Here is a 17,391-nt window from a genome sequence, read left to right on the forward strand (position 1 = left end):
ATGATCTCTGGAGGTCCCTTCCAACCCCTACAATTCTGTGATTCTGTGAATAAAGATTAAGTACTGTGGATGATGATGAGAAAAGGGATATTATCAATTCTTCCCCTTGTTCAGACAATGGGGCAAAATCTTCATTAGGACTACTCAGGCAAGTGGGAAAGAACTAATATAAGTTCACATTGTTCTGAAGTCAGTCTAAGTTTTTAATAAAAACCTCTAAGTAGTCTAAGTTTTTGTAACTTTATAAGTTATACTTTTTCACACTAGAAATGCCAAGATGCTGCAATTCATTCCCTGATACCTATATAGGTTCCAAATTTTAACGCAAAGTGCCAGGATATCCACTTAGCTATGCTGTATGTTTTAGTTAGAGAACACTGAAAGTGTTGGACCAATTTACTGTTGCTGCAGTTAAGGAGGATTTTAGTTTATAATCTCTTAGGAGAGATTTCAAAGCAGCAACTTCTAACCACCAGCAGCATGGTCTGCAAGCAGTACTTCACGTGGGTTGCATTTATCACAGGTAACAACTATGAAGTAGTGTGGTAGGGTTTAATATTAAATTCAACACATGATTAACTTCTATCCAACAGTAAATTTGTGTAATAGTTAAGCCAAAACACTGTGTCTGTTTATCATTAATGCTGATAACCACTTCCTCATTCTGTAAAGGAGAAGCCCTGGGGAGGCTGACAGGTGGAATTGAAAGTACTGCAGGCTGAAGCCCCACTACTGGGGCAGTCTGCAGAGAAGCTTTCACATCAGGAGTATTGTAAATGCAAAATGTTGCATGCAGACCCTCCAAAACTTGAAGCAGTGCTCTCTTCAGTGAGATATATCTAAGCTTGGATGAAGTGATCCTGATGACTGCAGCGATATATAATGCTTACGTGTGAAGATGTGACAACCTAAGTATTATTATTTCTCATTTTTCACTCATCTTCATGCCTTGAAGTTAGATGAAGGAGTCAGAAGAAGTCAAGATATAGCATTTACAATTGAAAAATGGGGACAGCTTTCTGTGACAAGTGTCTGCAGATGATCAGCTGGGCTGTGCAAGCCAGGAATTAGCTGTCAGCAACCTGCACATGCCAAAAGCAACAGAATCAGATATTGGGTCCTTGTGCAGAGCTGACCCATGAGCCATCAAGGAATACAAAACCTGTACAGCTACACTGTAAAGATCACCTTCATTTCCTCTGCATAGTACTTTTGGAAGTAAAAAGACACTTCTTCTCCTTTTGAGCCTGCTAGACTTTCACACTAAGATGCATCTGAGCAGAGATTTGTATCATGCTTCTCTTTTCCAAATCACTTTTGTTTTCCAGTTCCTGAACATTTGTCCATTATTAATATGGCTGGCTTCCATAAGGTCAGAGTCCATCCCTTTCCTAACAAGCACGGAGTCAATGCTAATACATGACCATAAAATGTAATTTATAGTCAGCTCTTAATTATCTATGATCATAGCATGGAGGGAGAACAGTAATATGAGAAAAGCAAACAAATATTAGCCGTTCTAGATAAAAGAACAAAGAACAAAGAACCAGCACTAAGTTATGTGATCACACGGGACATGGATTCACTCTTTAGAGTACAATTGGACAATTATGGTCCCAACTACTTTCATGTCTCCTCAGCATTTGATCCAGCCTCCAGCTTGCTGGGAAGATCTGCAAGCTCATTCCGCAGACTGGTTATCCGCATTGTTGTTGTTTAACCAGGCAGGTGCTGAGGACCACACAGTCATTCACACAAAGTAGAACTCATGGGTTGAGATAAAGCTATTTACTAAGATAGAGAAAAGGAAAAGGATAATAATTATGACATATATATATACAAATGTATATAACAAGTAATGCACAAGCAGTTGCTCACCATTCCTGAGCAACAAAAGAGAGAGAGATGAATTCCCATCCCCTTCAGAACTCATTCTGCTTGATGTTATATAACATGGAATATCTCTTTGGCCAGCTTAAGTCAGCTATTTTAATTCTGTTCCCTCCCAGCTCCTTGGGCTCTTTGCTGTGAATGGCCTTGACTCTGTACAATACTGCTTCTCAGCAACTACAAACATCAGTCTGTTATCAACATTGTTTTTCTCCTAGAACCAAGACATAGCAGACACTCTGAAGAAAACAATTCAGTCCCAGCTGAAACAAAGAAACACACACACTTCTTCCAGTTGTTCAGGAGGAGCCAACAGATTGCCACAAGGAGGGCAGGGGTACTGGTGTAGATGTACAGCAGTGCATAAACATGATTTCTCTCTCCGAAGTCAGCACGTGGTGAAAAAGAAGTGCAAGTACATTGGTACAGCATTTAGCTGTAGATAATAATTCTGTCCAACCAGCTCCACTATCTGCCTGCCATAATCTCAGAGTAACAGAAATCTCTAGGGGGGAGTTGAAAAAAACAGCACTTCCATTTGTGCAGCAGTGTGGATGGAAGAACAGTGGCTGAGACCCAGATAGAATTCAGCAAGGGCAACAGAGTATCTCACTGATTTGTCAGCACATTTTCGTAGACACCAGATCTAGTCATGGGCAGGAGATGGAGCTGTTAGAATCACAGAGGAGCAGCAGTGCCCATATCCACGAGAAGCTAGTAGTAGCAAGAGAAAGAAATTATTCTAATCTTTTATTTCAACGCAGCAAGTATAGCCAAAGCTAGCACACAACTCAGCATAATGTTTTTAGAAGGTCTGTTAAAAAGAGGGTGTATGGGAACTGTTAAGTCACAGCCTGAACTGATGATTGAGCACCTGATGAAGAGGGTAGCTGGCCCAGGAAGCACAGGTGCAAGAGATTCACCTGTGCTTCCCACGTGACTGGAAGGGGTGGACCCAGGGTCTTCCTGGGCTCATTTAAGGGCGAGCCTCTGGAAAGAGAATGTCTCCTGGGTGAAGGCTGCTTCTTGAGAAGGAGTGTTCTATAGCCAGTGATGCTATCTCCAGTTAGGTGAGTCAACATTTTCCTCTATATGTGATTACTGATATTCCTAATTATACTTTTTCTAGTATCACAAAGAGCTTATCAGAAGTAATTTCACTGCTTCCAAGGACCAATTGAAGGGAAGGGAAAAAAATAAATAAGCAGTTGTGATGCTGCTGTCCTAGACTATACTCTGTTGCTATGAGCCTGTGGCAGATCAAGTAAGAGACACCAGGCTTAGGATGTTGGCTCTGCCTTACACTGAGGCTGATATTTGTACCAGAAATAAGCAAGTCAGTTTGCTGACATCATAGTATTTTGCTTTTCAGTAGCTTAGCTTGTGAACATACTTGAAAAGGGCACAGCACATCTGAAGTGGTTCTGAATTCAAACCATACATGTATCAGGGCACTGGTAGAACACATGCAAAGGATGGCATAAAAAAATATGCTTTCTTCATCCCCTTCAGTATGCAAACTGATAAGAAATCTTTATGACCCAGCTTGTTACAAAGAGGTTTTACATTTCCATTATGCAAGAGGGCCTTAACCTTCTATCACCCATGAGTTCCTAGGTAGCTTTACGTGCTAGGTTCAAGGTTGCTGGGTCACCCAGTGGAGTTTGCCAGATGCAAAGCACTGCATGGTGCTCATAACTGAAACAGTGTCAGCACCATTACTACAGCAGCTATGATCTGTTTGTGCTTGTTCAGTAGTTGATTGGAAGTTAAAGGATATAGGACAGCTAAAAGAGTGATTCCCAACTTTCTCGTACAAACTCATGCAACATAGAGTATGCTGAAATCTTCAGTTGCACTTAATACATTGTCAGCAGAAGATCAGGAGAACCTGCAACACTGATTTTCCTACTCATGTCATTTATATTACATATGATCCCCAAAGGGAATTGGCATGAGCACTGAGACAGCAGCTGCTCTAAATGCACTGTTCGAAGAACTTGCACATCAGTGGCAGTGCTGTGCCCACATACTGAAATACAAAGGGGAAACAGGCTCCTTGTTTCTTTGCCAGAAGCATATACAATTCAGAGCTTTGATATATTGAGATATGTATCTTTCATGTCTTAGTAGGTACAGTTCAGACTTTTCCTAAGTATGCAGTTTAAATAGGCAATATGAGAGTCAACTGTAAGAAATACTGATCTCTAAATAAGTGAGTAACTTTCCTCTTGGCTGAAAACTATTATATTTCTAAATTGCCTAAATGCAAAAATAAAATGTATTCAGGTATTTTCATTTTGAGTTTCCTCACTCCACTGCTGATAAATTAACATCTTGGTCTTCCTACAGAATTAAGTACATATGAAACACCTGTGCCGTCTTCCTACCAAATAACTTGTCAAAGAGTGAGTATATAACCATGCTTAGACATTAGATCATATTTGGTTGCCCCTATCCTACAATGAGGAACACTCATTCAGCCCTCATCCTTGGAAGAAAACAAATGCTTCTCAAAGAATCCTGAGACAAGACACTTTTCTGACCAATCTGAAGTAATTTTATGAAGTTTGTGCTGTGGGTTGGATCAAAACAAGATCTCATTCTTTCCATTCCACAATATATTACTCATTGCTTGCATTTGGAAGACTGTTTGCAGATGAAGTGACTGCTCACTGTATGCTTATGGTGTTGCTCAGGTGTTGGTATTCTGATTTCTTTTTTTCTCAAGTTGAGGAAAAACCCACAAAATTCAATCTTCAACAGTACTATGATCTTACATAAGTACTGTATGTGCTTTAATTTAGCAGGCCCTTACCTTCAGTGAAGTAGACTTCTTAATTCTACTAGAAGTCCTTATTCTTTCTACTTTCTGCCCAGTCTCTCTCCCTAATAGTGCTTGCATAACTATACAGCTAGGCAAGGCAGATATAAGGCTTTCTTCCATCAGATTAGTTATCAGCTGGTGATTTCCCTGATACAGTTCACCACAGCACTACACCAATCTCAGTTCTGGTACATGACAGCAACAGGCTTTTCACAAACAGGAGGGTGAGAGGGAAGCAATGAAATGATTCAGTTTAATAAACTGAAAAATGCAGACAAAATTAATGTGAGCTTAAGACCAAGATTGAAGTATCAGCTTGGAGAAGAGAGTTCCTTAGCATCTTAAGAAGCAGCTGGTACCTATGCAGTACAAGCTAGAGTCTTAGAGGTAGATACTCCGAAGAGGAAAAAGTACTACCTCTCCCTTGTGCAACATGTCAGTCCATTTGCTAGCCTAATTGTAACAGTTAGGAACTGCATCCCTTGTAGACTCATCTGTTGCAACAGTCCTGCTGTAAGCTAGCTTCTAGCCAGTCCAGTTGTAGTACACAGCTGAACTGCTAGATGAATAACCATCTACCTCGGAGACTAACCCTGGATTATATCTGCTGGGGCTGCTGTCTAGGAATCAGTGTAACTGCTGCAACCAGAAGCCTTGAAAGACTGGAACTTGAAACTCATGTTTCAATGATAAAAATATCTCTATCATCACCAACAAAGTCATAGACAAACTGGGGCTGCTAACAATCGAACCAGGACATGAAACTCAGCTTCTCTATAGAAACATGCTGGAACACCAGTGTAAGAAAATACCACTTCTGTAAAAGGAAATTGCCTGATGAGTTTGTCAGTCTGCCTGTACTTTTTTCCTAATAGATGGTTTTTAATTTGCATTTAAATCAAGTAGCCATACCTGAGGGAGATCAACATTTCCAAAAGCTACAGCCTAAATGGAAAATAATCAAGCTTTGGTGCTTAACTACTAAATCATTAACCTACAGGGAGGAAAGTACTTTCTTTATCAGCAGAGAATGCTTCTGACCCTAAAGCAATGCTATATACAAAGATGTAAATTACAAGGGTATTTCTAGGTACGCATTCATATGCAAGTAAGATTCAAGAGGAGCACTCCACCCAACAGGCACCAGACCTTTGGTAAGGACACTAGGTACTGGGAGCTTTTGACCTTCAGGCAACACAGTTGCAGTGATTTATACCGATAGCATGGTAATTTCAACGATGTCTGGCAACATTTCAGCACTCGTGACCCTTCTGCCCTGTCAGATGCAAATTTTTCTGTCCAGCTTTTCTGGATCTCCATTTCCCAGTGCCACAGGAGAGTGGAAGGTCGGCAAAGGGAGAGACCTATAGCACATGCCTCCTGCTCAAAGCTCACCCAGAGTTCTCATAACCAAAAGAATCAGCAGCACAACAGCCAGAGGCTTTATTTTATATAGTGATGTCATTTGCCTCTCTATCATTACTACAGAGAAAAATAATTATTTTCCCAGATATAATTTAACATGGAGCAGGATATTCTGCCATCATAACTACGCCAGAAATGTTTTTGTAATTTAGAGTCATCCTAGGTTAATCTATGGGAGTGTGGAGGAGCTGCACCTGATTACCACAGCCCCAGCCTCTTCCTTGACAAAAAGGAAACCTAAAAACTTCATCCTACTGAATAGTAGGATGAAAGGAAAAACCAGGTAAAATCTCCTTTATTGATTAAGTGTTGAAGCATATTTTAAGAAATATGCAGCTATATTCTGTAACAATGCTGAATTACTGCTTGTTCAGAAAGCCCTAAGCTTCCCAAGTCCCCAGAAGTAAAATCCTCCCCAACCCCATGTGCTTACATGCAATTAAATGCTACCTGTACATGATAAAAATACAGGCAGTGGGGCTCTGTTAGCAGCAGGGCTTCCTGCTGTTCTCCAGCAGACATCCATCCGCACCCACCATTCTCCCCATCTGTTTTACTGTGCTACTGAAAAAAAATAAATAAATCGCATTTAGAAGAAGCCCCTCTGTTGACTTGAATAAATTGAAGTAACGCACCAAACTGAGCTGGAAGTGGAAATTGTGAAAACAGCTTAAAAGAAACTTATGAGGTTCATATAGATCACAAGTCATCACGTAGGAGAGGTTCACACATCATCATATAGGAGAAGAGATAAATTGCTACAGACAAAAAAGGGATTCCAGTATGCCTTCCAACGCGTACACGGGCTATCCGTGCAGAAGTAGCTGCGAACCGAAGGAAGCACAGCCACAGGTGCAATACCCGCCTCGCCCAGCCCAGCCCGCAGCACTGTGAGCTGTGCGGAGCAGCCCCCCGACGTACCCAGGATCTCCTTCCTGCGCTGCGTGTGGGGCTGATCGGTATAGACCCACTCGAAGTCCCCTCGGGTGACACGATTCCCCATGGCTCCAGCACTGTACCCCGCTCCGAGCCGCCCTCATTTATAGCCCCGCGCCTGCGGAGGGGCGGTGCCGGGTGCTCGGAGGCGGCCCGAGAGGTGAGCGGGGAGGGAGGTTGGCTGCAGGGCACGGGGTGTAGCGGGACCGCCGCTGCCATCGCCTCCCGAGGTGCCCTCGGGGGCAGCAGTCCGTAGGCACGCGCTTTGAGGCAAGGCGTTGGGTAAGAGAGGGAGTCCAGATCCTGTAAAGTTGGTGCCTCAGCCTGAAGGTGGGATGCGATTTAGGGCGTGTGAGCTCCTCCCAGCTTGGAGAGCATGCAATGACATAAAGGTGACCAACGCCTGGCGCACGTCTCCTTGGTGCTCTGGCGAATCTGGCGTGAGCCGCCCCAGCAGCATCCAGCCCTCGGCTGGGTCATGCTCCTGGGAGCCCGGTACAGGGAATCGTGCTGTGCCCTTGGCAATGAAGTCAGGCAAAGGACTTGCTAAGCTTCAGACTCCTCTCCAGCCTCTGATTCACAGGGAGAGGTCACCTGTGTTACAAAGCAATGTTTCTCCATGCACAACTCCAAATTAAAGCGCTGCTTTTGTTCCCACTGCACTCTTGTACAAGTCTGTACTTGAGCCACTGTTTGCCCTCCACGCTCACTGTTCCTTGAAGTGCACTTTTCACTGACCACATCCTTTTGGCAGCAGCTCCACAACCAGGAGAGAATCTTATACCCTTATGTTCCTAATCCCTCCTTACTCTTATCCTTCAAAATGCCTATTACTGTTAGAAGTAGCAAAAAAAACAAACAAACAAACAAAGAAAGAAAAAACAGCCCTGAAAGAATATAACAATATTTTTCAGCAAAATTTTTGCCTGACCATGTTGGCAATACAATCACCTCTCTCTTTATTCACATTGAAGTGAGATTGGTAGTTGTGTGAAAACATATAGGCTAAAAAATACCGACAACACAAAACAGACAAAACAAAAACCCCATCACGTCTGCTATACAACTTTAGGGCTTACATTTTTCAGCACTTTATATAAATGTTTTCCCCTTGAGTGATCTGAATTTAAACCCTTGAACAATGCAGGTTGAGTGGAAGGAGTGCCATGTAAAGGTAAGCAGCTTTGCCCAGAGTGGAGGCAGGAGAGTGAGCAATTTGCTTTTGCAGATCAGCTCTCTGTGAGCACAATGCTCCGTTCTCCACCACTGCTCTAACATGAAGCTGGTGTTCACCCACAGAGCTGCAGGTAATGGACTGTTAATCCAAGTGAGGCTGTTACACGTTTTTATAAGTAATGACTGAATTGTTCAGAGAGCAGATGCATCAGTATCTCAGCTTAAACCTGTAGTTGGCTCTAATGTCTTGTTGGCAGTATCTGTGGAGAGGCCAAAGATTTCAAGAAAGTGATGACGCTTATCTGTCACTTCCTGCTCAGGAGTTCTCAAGGTCACTATAAAAGCAAATTAAAGCAAGTTAGTTGTAAACAGAACGAATATGACTTCATCCCTAAATGCTGATCAATAGCCTAGTACTACAGTGTATGGTCAGTGATGCACAGAAAGTTTCTTCTTTGCAGGCAATGCCTTCGTGTAGCTATTGCTCCAGTTTCAGCCCTACCACAAGAGAAGAACAAAACGCTTTTCTGTCTTCAGTGAGCTGGCTTCTCTCTTTGAGGGTAGAATTTCATCCTTTATATTTCAGTAGCAAACAGAACAAATTATACTAATTTAAGAGTAATAGTGGATGCCAGACAAACAAGAAACACCAGCTTTAGACTATCTTCTACAATTGGCGGAAGCATTATCCAGTTCTGATCATTTGGCATCTTTGGTTTTATGGCACCCTATTAAAGTGCAAACAGGCAGAAAATTCATCCACAAAGGAAAAGGAGGGTAGATTTTAGCATCACCTGGAAATAATGGCCCTTTTAAAGCATATCATAATGACTGCCTGAACTCTACAAATCCACCATACTCACTGCACTTTATGGCAAATCAAACACGGTTCATAAGGTCAGGTATTCCAAGCCATAGCCTTCTGTTCAACAGCAATTTCCTGTACCTGCTCAGGGCTTCTAAATATTAAGAAATCTAGTAGCTCAGAGAAAGTTTTAACATGCAGCTTAATTGTTTTTCTCAACAGGAGGATCACAGTTGCTGGTTTTGTATAGAGTACCATCAAATATTGGTCTTGCATAAATTTGAGTCAGGTCATGCTCACCTCCAGCACGACAGCTAACAACTTTCAGAGTAAAAAAAAGAAAACAAAACAAAAACAAACAAACAAACAAAAACCCCAAAAAATGCACCTTTTTTTTTTTTGAGGGCACACCCTAAAAAACAGCTCTGAAACAAAATATACTACTCCACTCTTCCACAAAAACATACTCACACTTCTCCACCCAAAGGTGTCTTTCCCACACTTGTTTCCCATGCATGCATCTGCCACACCACTAAGCTAACCCTCCCCTCTGCCTGCTAGCAGAAAAGGTGGCACAGTGAACAGAGCTGCAGCACCTGCACATGTATCCCATTGGCTATTCCCAGCTTGAAGAGCAGGCTTCACATTTGAGGTGGCTTAATTCTGTGTTGGTATACAGGCTTTAACTTCTCTCTTTCTTGTTATAGATGCTAACTCTTTTTAAACTGATGCTCTGGAAGTAAAATAAGGTTATTTACCGATTTTATCTCTAAATAAGGTGTTCTCTTTTCTGAAGAAAGAGCTCCACATCCCATGACACACATTTCAATAAAAAAGTTATCTAGTTTCTTCTGTTTGTGTGAGTTGGAACTTCCTAAGTAATTATTTTAACTATCTGAAGAAACCATAGATTTGCTTGTTTTAAAACCATTTTGCCGTCATTTTATATCGAGTGTCACACTCTGACCTTATATAACTAGCCTGAAAACTGGTGTATTTTACTGAACAAAGTCAAGTTATCATAGGCAGCTTAGTTTCTAGCTGAATCATGTCACTGATACACACGCAGGAGACATCTCAGGAAACAACGTGCCAATCAGCCTGGCATTCTGCTTGTCCCCTTTTCCCTGTGCTGACCCTCTTTTTATTTCTTCTTGCCACCACATGAACTCTGCCAGATCAGGGAGGTGAACCCAGCAGGCAAAGGTGCTGGGGAGCTGCTGCAACTGAATCTCAGAGGGAGGGAGGACATCTTTTTGCCAGTGTCAAGCTACCACTACACTTGGTGGTATTACGTGCTGCACACCCCATATGGTACATTCATATTGTCACCTTTATCATAGAATCGATAAGATCGGGAATACCCTTAAGATCAGCAAGCCCAACCTAACGCTACAGGCTTACCACTAGCCGGGTCGCTACGCACCGCGCACCTCCGGGGATGGGGACGGACGGGAAGGCAGCGGCCCCGGGCGCCCTCTGGCGCACACGCAGCGCACCGAAGCGCTCTTGCTTCCAGAACGGCGCCTTGGCGCGATTGTAAAACGAGCGGCTCGTTGGTGAGAAGCATCGCAAACGACGTCAATATTTTTTCTCCTGTTACATTTTCTTTCCTCTGCTTCTTTGTTTCTCTGAGGAATTACCATCTCTCTGGAAAGTCATCTGCTCCACGGGGTGCTTTACGTTGTTCAGATGATTCGCAGTTGCTTTCACGAGAGACATTTGCCATTGCGTGTCTCAAGCACTCATCCCGCAAATGAGTGCTTAAGCTTAAGCTGCACCTCTGCAGTCCTGGGACTTCAGGAAGGGGTTTCTTGGAGTTGCCATACAAACAGCAGAATGGAGTGCACTAACTGGACTTTGCTTCCACAACGAAAATGTTACAGACACAAAAAATAGCAAAGTTTGTAAGCACCTCCCAGGTGTGAGAACCTGAGACGTTCCCCTTTGGCAAATGGTATCAGGTTTACGAGAAAGTGTGAGTCCCATGAAGAAAGGCATCGGCTTAAATAGTGATTTTTCTCCTCTCTCTTTTAGCACTGATGGATCTCATCTACAAAATTCTACACTACTGTACGTAATTGGTATGACAGCGCTTTCTAAACCACAACTAACAGAGCTGCTCTTTCGAAGATGCTTCCTGATACTCAGGCTTCAACTTGATATACTTCAAACCTGATTTATTTCACTGCTTCCAACCATACTTCTGACAGTGGGAGAGCCACAGGGTTAAGAGGAGCATTTTCTCCTGCCCGGCCCCTTGAAGTCAGAGGCTGAGCCTTGAGAAGAGGGAAGAAGAGAAGCCACAGGAAAATGGATAGTTGTGTACAATGGGTAGTTGTGTGCATGTGTGTGCACAGGTATGTGTATGGGAAGTATTTCCTCTGCAGGGAACATCTACAGAACAACTTTGATAACAAACTGTGGAATTCCAAAGACTATCACAGAACCATATAATTATGCCATACAATTTTGATTTTTGCTATGGAAAAATATTTTAACTCAGTATTTCTAATGTAGAAAAAAAAATGGTCTGGGATATGATTGTAAAACACTAAGTAAAATGATAATCCCTTCGATTAGTTCAGTTACAAATCCTTCTAACATATAGGCACACTAAAAAAGAACTAATCAGCTTTGCTTATGCCTAAGGAGTGCACGTTTTTATATTCATACTTTAGCAGAACTGCCAGAGAAAATAGAGTTGTCATATAAATTGCCTTGTAGAAACCTAGCTAAGTTTAACAAAAAATAGCTGCTCTTGAGCTTCCATTGAGACTGCAGCAATTTATGCATCTTATTTATTTTTAATTAAGAAGTTTTATTCATTTCAAATTTGGATTCTTTTTCTTTTACAACATAATATTAACATAATAGGTCTATTTCTTTCTTAGTGCTCTTGGGATCTATCAATATCTGGTGACTTTAATGGAAGCTGAGAGCTCAGCACTTTCCAACATCAGGGCTGGAGTGTGTAAATCAAGGGAATGCTTATGCATGAATAGGGCTGAGAGGTGCTGCTCTTTGTAGGAGCTACAGATCTGCTCCTTGATCCTATAGTGCAGTATGAGCAGTCCAGATATATATATTCACAATACTTTCTGTGCTGGCATGAGTGAAATCATGCCATGCTAGCTCAGCTAATGCATTATTTGCCAGAGGTTTCCCATTCTTGTATGATCTATGATTCACAAGATACAACCCATTCAGGTGTACACAAAAACACTACATCTATAGGTCTAGTGTGACTGCTTAGTAAAGATTGGTAATTTTTGGAAGGATAGTTCCATACCCTTAGCAATAAAATCTGCAATGAATTGGAGAGAAAGCATTCATATTTGACAGTCAGCTTTATGGCTCAATAATATTTGTTTGTATTTTATGCCCACAATTAAAGGGTTAAAGATTTCTGGAACAAGGATTAAGCCCACTGACTCATGTATCCTTTCATACAGTAGGAACAGCAACTTACATGATCTGCTTTGATCTTGTCCTTACAACATTTGCTTAACGAGACTGGGGTGATTAGTGACTGTGACTTAGAAATTAGCTTGTAATGGTAGCAGCGTGAATGCTGTCTCCCTGTCCCTGCAAGAAAAGAATAGAGAAATCCCCCCTTACTTCGCTCAGTCTCAAAGACACAAGGAGATGACAAACAGAGGGATGCAGTTATAAATCTAAGCTAATTAACTGGTATAGCTTTATTGGCTGGTTGGTTTATTTTTAATTTTTTTAATTTTTATTTTTAAGTAGGATGTGGTACAGCAAAGAAAACTAATTATTAAAGGTAAAAAAAAAAGGAACACAGGAAGAGTTGTGCACAGAACTCATCAGCTGTCTAATATCACAGTGAGCAAGCAGAATCTTCTGGTCACTGTGAACCTTGAAAAGTATTTTGTAGGAGCCCATAAATGAATCAGAATCAGAGATTTCCCTCACGTTTAATTAGCAATCTGAGGACGAAGACATTTGTAGCAGTAGCTAGCAGGCTGTAAGGGCTGGGCATGGTGTTAGCTGTATGAGATCAGCTGGAGATGATGAGGCTAAATTATGAAGGACTGTGAAGGTAAAGTAAAAACCACATATCCTGCAGAGCAATGAAGAGCCGAGAGAAGGACTCCAGGAAAAAAAGTGGTACAGCTAATTAGCATTTTTCTTCATGGATTATTTTAATGGTATTGTAAATCTTAGTTTAGAATTCTTCCTGAGGGCTCTTTTTATTTCTTTTTCACCAAGATCTTTCCTGCTTTAACTGATTAATAGGTCATTTTAGATGAACGTAACAAGGAAAACCCAATATGGTGAAGTGGCAAAACTTACTTCTTAATCTTAGAGAGGTCTTTAAAAAGTGTTAAGAAGAGATAATTGCTTAACTCTGTCTTTCAACTATTGATTTTCTCTTTATCAAGTGGCTTTGTATCTTTGTATGTTCTTTGTGTGTTCTTTGCACAAGAGCAAAAACTATATTAAAAGCTATTCGTGTTACATGCTTAACTAGAAACGTAAGTAATATCAGTTTATTAATCAGTCTTGATTTACAATAGCAGGGCTAATCTCTTCTCTCAAACAAAATAGTTTCTGTGAGAATGAGAAAGAAGGGAAAAACAGGTGATCAGAAGTTTCCAAAGCAGTGAATTTGAAAGGCCATGTAGATGAAAAAGGTAAGAAAGAATGCTGTAGGTGATGGCTGTGAAGAGGTCGTTCAGTTCACAAATTTTGCTGTTCAAAATTCTTTTTCTTTCTTACTCCTTTAAGCTGAAGGGTTAAGGGGAAGGGGGGGAGACGGGGCTGAAGACTAAAAGAAAAACCTTGCCTTGGAAATGGAGCACTAATCCTTTTGTTTGTTCTTTTTTTACTTTGTGAAGAAGTAACTTATTTTCTGAGACCTTCCTTTTCTTAAAAATATATCAGATTCTTGTATTTACCAACTGATTTCTATTTAAAAGAGCAGTTACCTAGTTTTGGCTTGCTGTAGTGGAGGTAAGTGCCAGAACAGTCAGTTCTGTAGTACAAAATGCCTACTACTTGAAATCAGCTTTTTACATAAACATCATCTATCAGAATACTACATGCAATGGATTAGCAGAGCAATGGCAACTATGATTTCTGGATGCTGTGAACTACTAATTCACCACTAGAAACAAAAAAACACACGGGAGGAAAAAGCATAATATTGATTGAGTGGCTAATGCTGCTGAGTGCTGACTATCATCTCCTGAAACTCTAGTAAGAATATCCGAGAAATGGATTTCCACTGTTTTGTATACTGTATCTTGTGCTATAAGCAGCACCACTGATTTCCCTGCAGCTAGTTGGCATTTAACAAAGTCTTTAAGTTCTAATTCAGACATGGAGAATCTCAGGAATTGCTGTGGATTGTCCTTGCTTACATCGTAACATTACAAATAAAATAAAAATAAAATAAAATTAAAAAAAAAGGTAAAGTGGAGCCACATTCTTCTCAGTCATGCCCAGTGAAAGGGCAGGAGGCTCGGAACAGAAATTTAAATACAGGAAATCTCCTTGAAAATAACAAAAGAACTTATTTCCGGTGAGATTGGTGAAACAAGGGGAGGAGGCTGTGGAGTTTCTGTCCCTGGAGGTATCCAAAGCCTGAGTGGACACAACCCTGGGCAGCCTGCCTCTGAGCAGAGCGCTGTGCAATTTCTTGAGGTCCTTTGCAGCTTGGGCTGAAAAGACCAATGAAGTCTTGTTTAAAGACCAAGCTCAGTAGTCTTTGTGGTAAACTCAATATTTAAATTTTGAAATTACTCATATTTATGTGATCTTGAATGCAAAATGGTGGTGGTAATCCTGTCTTCTTATGCGTTGTAATATGTTACCCTTAAACAGCTGTGTTCATGGCCCTGGACAGCTAATAATGTGGCCCCAAAAGACTGTAAGTTTTTAACGTTATTACATGATTTTTAGCAATATTTCTCATGAGTTGATTGAGCATAGCTTGAGAGTGGACTGTGTGCAGTTGACAACAAAAGGTGTGGAGGAGAAGGCACAGTGCAGCGTTAACTCTGTTTCTCATGCCCCCTCCCACACTTGTTCAAATCAAAACCTGTGTGTGCTACACAAGATATGCACTCATGCCACTTGGATAATCACAGCATTTTACTCACCATAATATTATTTCAACCTGCCTCCCTGTGTGTGTGCCTATGAAGACAGACAGATTTTGTTATTAAGCAGAGATGTACATTTTCTTATTATTAAAGTTGGGTTTGTTATTTCATAAAATAATAAGTTAACTTTCTTGTGTGTGGATTTGACTGCTTGTTTAAATGAGTTAAACAGGCATCTTCTAGATGAGATCAACTTATCTACGCTACATTTCAAGCCATAACAGCATTCTAAGTGAAACTTAAATTATGGCTCAAGTTATGGCAAATAATGTTATGCCTTTTGATATGTTGGCTAAACAGAGTCCAGTGAACAGCAAAAAATATGCAGCCTTGCTTTCCATTTGGTAGAGCAATTTGAAGGTAGGTTTCAAGACTGATGGAAAAAAATCACCAATTTTTTCATGTATTTGTGATACCATTTTCTGTCATCATAATTACTCATGAATTTTCAAATTGAACGTACAGTTACAATAAGATAGTCAACTCCTAGAAAAAAATTTGATCACATCAACACACAGTATATTCACAGAATCATAGAATGGCTGAAAAGGACAACAATGATCATCTAGTTTCATCCCCCCAGCTGTGTGCAGTGTCACCAACCACCAAAGCCACATCCAGCCTGGCCTTGAATGCCTCCAGAGATGGGGCATCCACAACCTCCTTGGCAACCTGTTCCAGCATGTAACCACCTCTGTGTGAAGAACTTCCTCCCAATATCTAACCTAAACTTCCTCTGACTTCCTTCAAAATCATTCCCCCTTGTCCTATTGCTATCAACCCATGTAAACAGTTGTTAACTAGGCTTTTATAATATCCCTTCCTTTGCAATCGTGCCTTATTGCTTTTTGGCAGAACGTACATTTGTGAACAACTGCTTTCAAGGATGAAGCATAGGAAGAGTAAAATCAGATCAAAATCTCTGATGTGCACCTTGAGAAACTCACTAAAGATTTGCAACTACTTCCATCAAAGCAAACATTGATTATTAGTTTTACAGAAACAAGGTCAAACATCCTCTTGGTTTTATGGTTGTTTTTTAATTTTTTTTTTGTTTTTAATTATGAAAATAAGGAAGTTTTATTACTCATAAACCTTAACTATGTTATATATTTTATATGTGGCCCCAAGATAATTCTTCTTCACTTAATGTGGCCTGGGTAAGCTGAAAGTTCGGACACTCATGCCCTAAAAGAAGAATCCTGTTTCAGGGCAAAAACAATTGACATCAAATATATGCAGAAATTAAAAGCAGAGGGAGGATCAGAAGAATAAAATATTTCTTACAGACCAGAAATCACAGACATCATTTATCTATGTTCTCTTGTCTTCCTTTACTTTTTTTTTATTTTTAACACAATATCTAATAGTGGTAGCTCAGGTGTATGTGGACAGCACTACTTTTGTGGGGCTCTGCATAAAAATAAAAAAGGTCAAACCACCTTATTACTCCCTAGCTTACTTTCTTATCTAAATGGTGATTATGTAGAGCCACTTTGCTTTTGTGCTGGATTTGCAGCTCTCATCTCTTTGAATCCCAAGGTTTTCCTTTGGCAACCTATGTGTTGGAGAAAGACAGACATTTGAGCCAGTTAATCCAAAGGAAAGAAAGGCTAAGGGAGGTAGAAGCTGGCTTATCAAGAGAAAACTAATTCAGTTTGTCTTTCCCTTAGACATGCTCAGGAACTGAAATTACCAGGAATTCTGCAGTGCTAACAAAGTAGAGTGGAGAAAAAGAACAATGTTGGTGGTGTACGCAGGAAAAGTTAAGAATGGCTTTCTGCAGACTGATGGTGAACTACAATTTATTATAGATTTTAAGGAAGGAACTAGGTGGAAGAAAAAAAAATGAAACAGCACTGAGTAATCTAGATCTTGTAAAAGATAAATTTTCATAAAAACTTATTTGCAGCAGATGCTTGAAGATTACTTGCCAATGAATGGTTCTCAGATGTGTGTACGGGCAGGACTATTCTAAAGGGAAATCCTGTATTTGACTTACCTCTCCTCTTTTACCAGGTGAGCATATACTATTGAGATTGCTAGCCAACACAGAAGCTGATGTTTCTAGCAAATGTCTCTTCTTATCTCTTTTTTTTTTTTCCCATCAGAAAATGGCATGAGAGTAGAAATTTCAAATAGACTAATTTAAATTAAGATGAGGGGAGGTCTGGGAGGTGGCCCTATAGGTATGGAAT

The 17,391-nt window shown here is 40.6% G+C and overlaps 1 protein-coding gene across 1 annotated transcript in view; it reads right to left on the reverse strand.

Annotated features, from left to right (window-relative positions):
- Window positions 1-7,182, reverse strand: part of DEGS2 (delta 4-desaturase, sphingolipid 2) — a 19,028-nt gene extending 11,846 nt beyond the window's left edge. Inside the window, exon 1 of the mRNA XM_010711906.3 lies at window positions 7,064-7,182. Coding sequence (XP_010710208.1) covers window positions 7,064-7,145 — 82 coding nt within the window. The 5' untranslated portion in view covers window positions 7,146-7,182. The remainder of the gene's footprint in view (window positions 1-7,063) is intronic.
- Between the last annotated feature and the right edge of the window lie 10,209 nt (window positions 7,183-17,391).

This window comes from Meleagris gallopavo, chromosome 5 (assembly GCF_000146605.3).
Source record: "Meleagris gallopavo isolate NT-WF06-2002-E0010 breed Aviagen turkey brand Nicholas breeding stock chromosome 5, Turkey_5.1, whole genome shotgun sequence".
Classification (NCBI taxonomy): domain Eukaryota; kingdom Metazoa; phylum Chordata; class Aves; order Galliformes; family Phasianidae; genus Meleagris; species Meleagris gallopavo.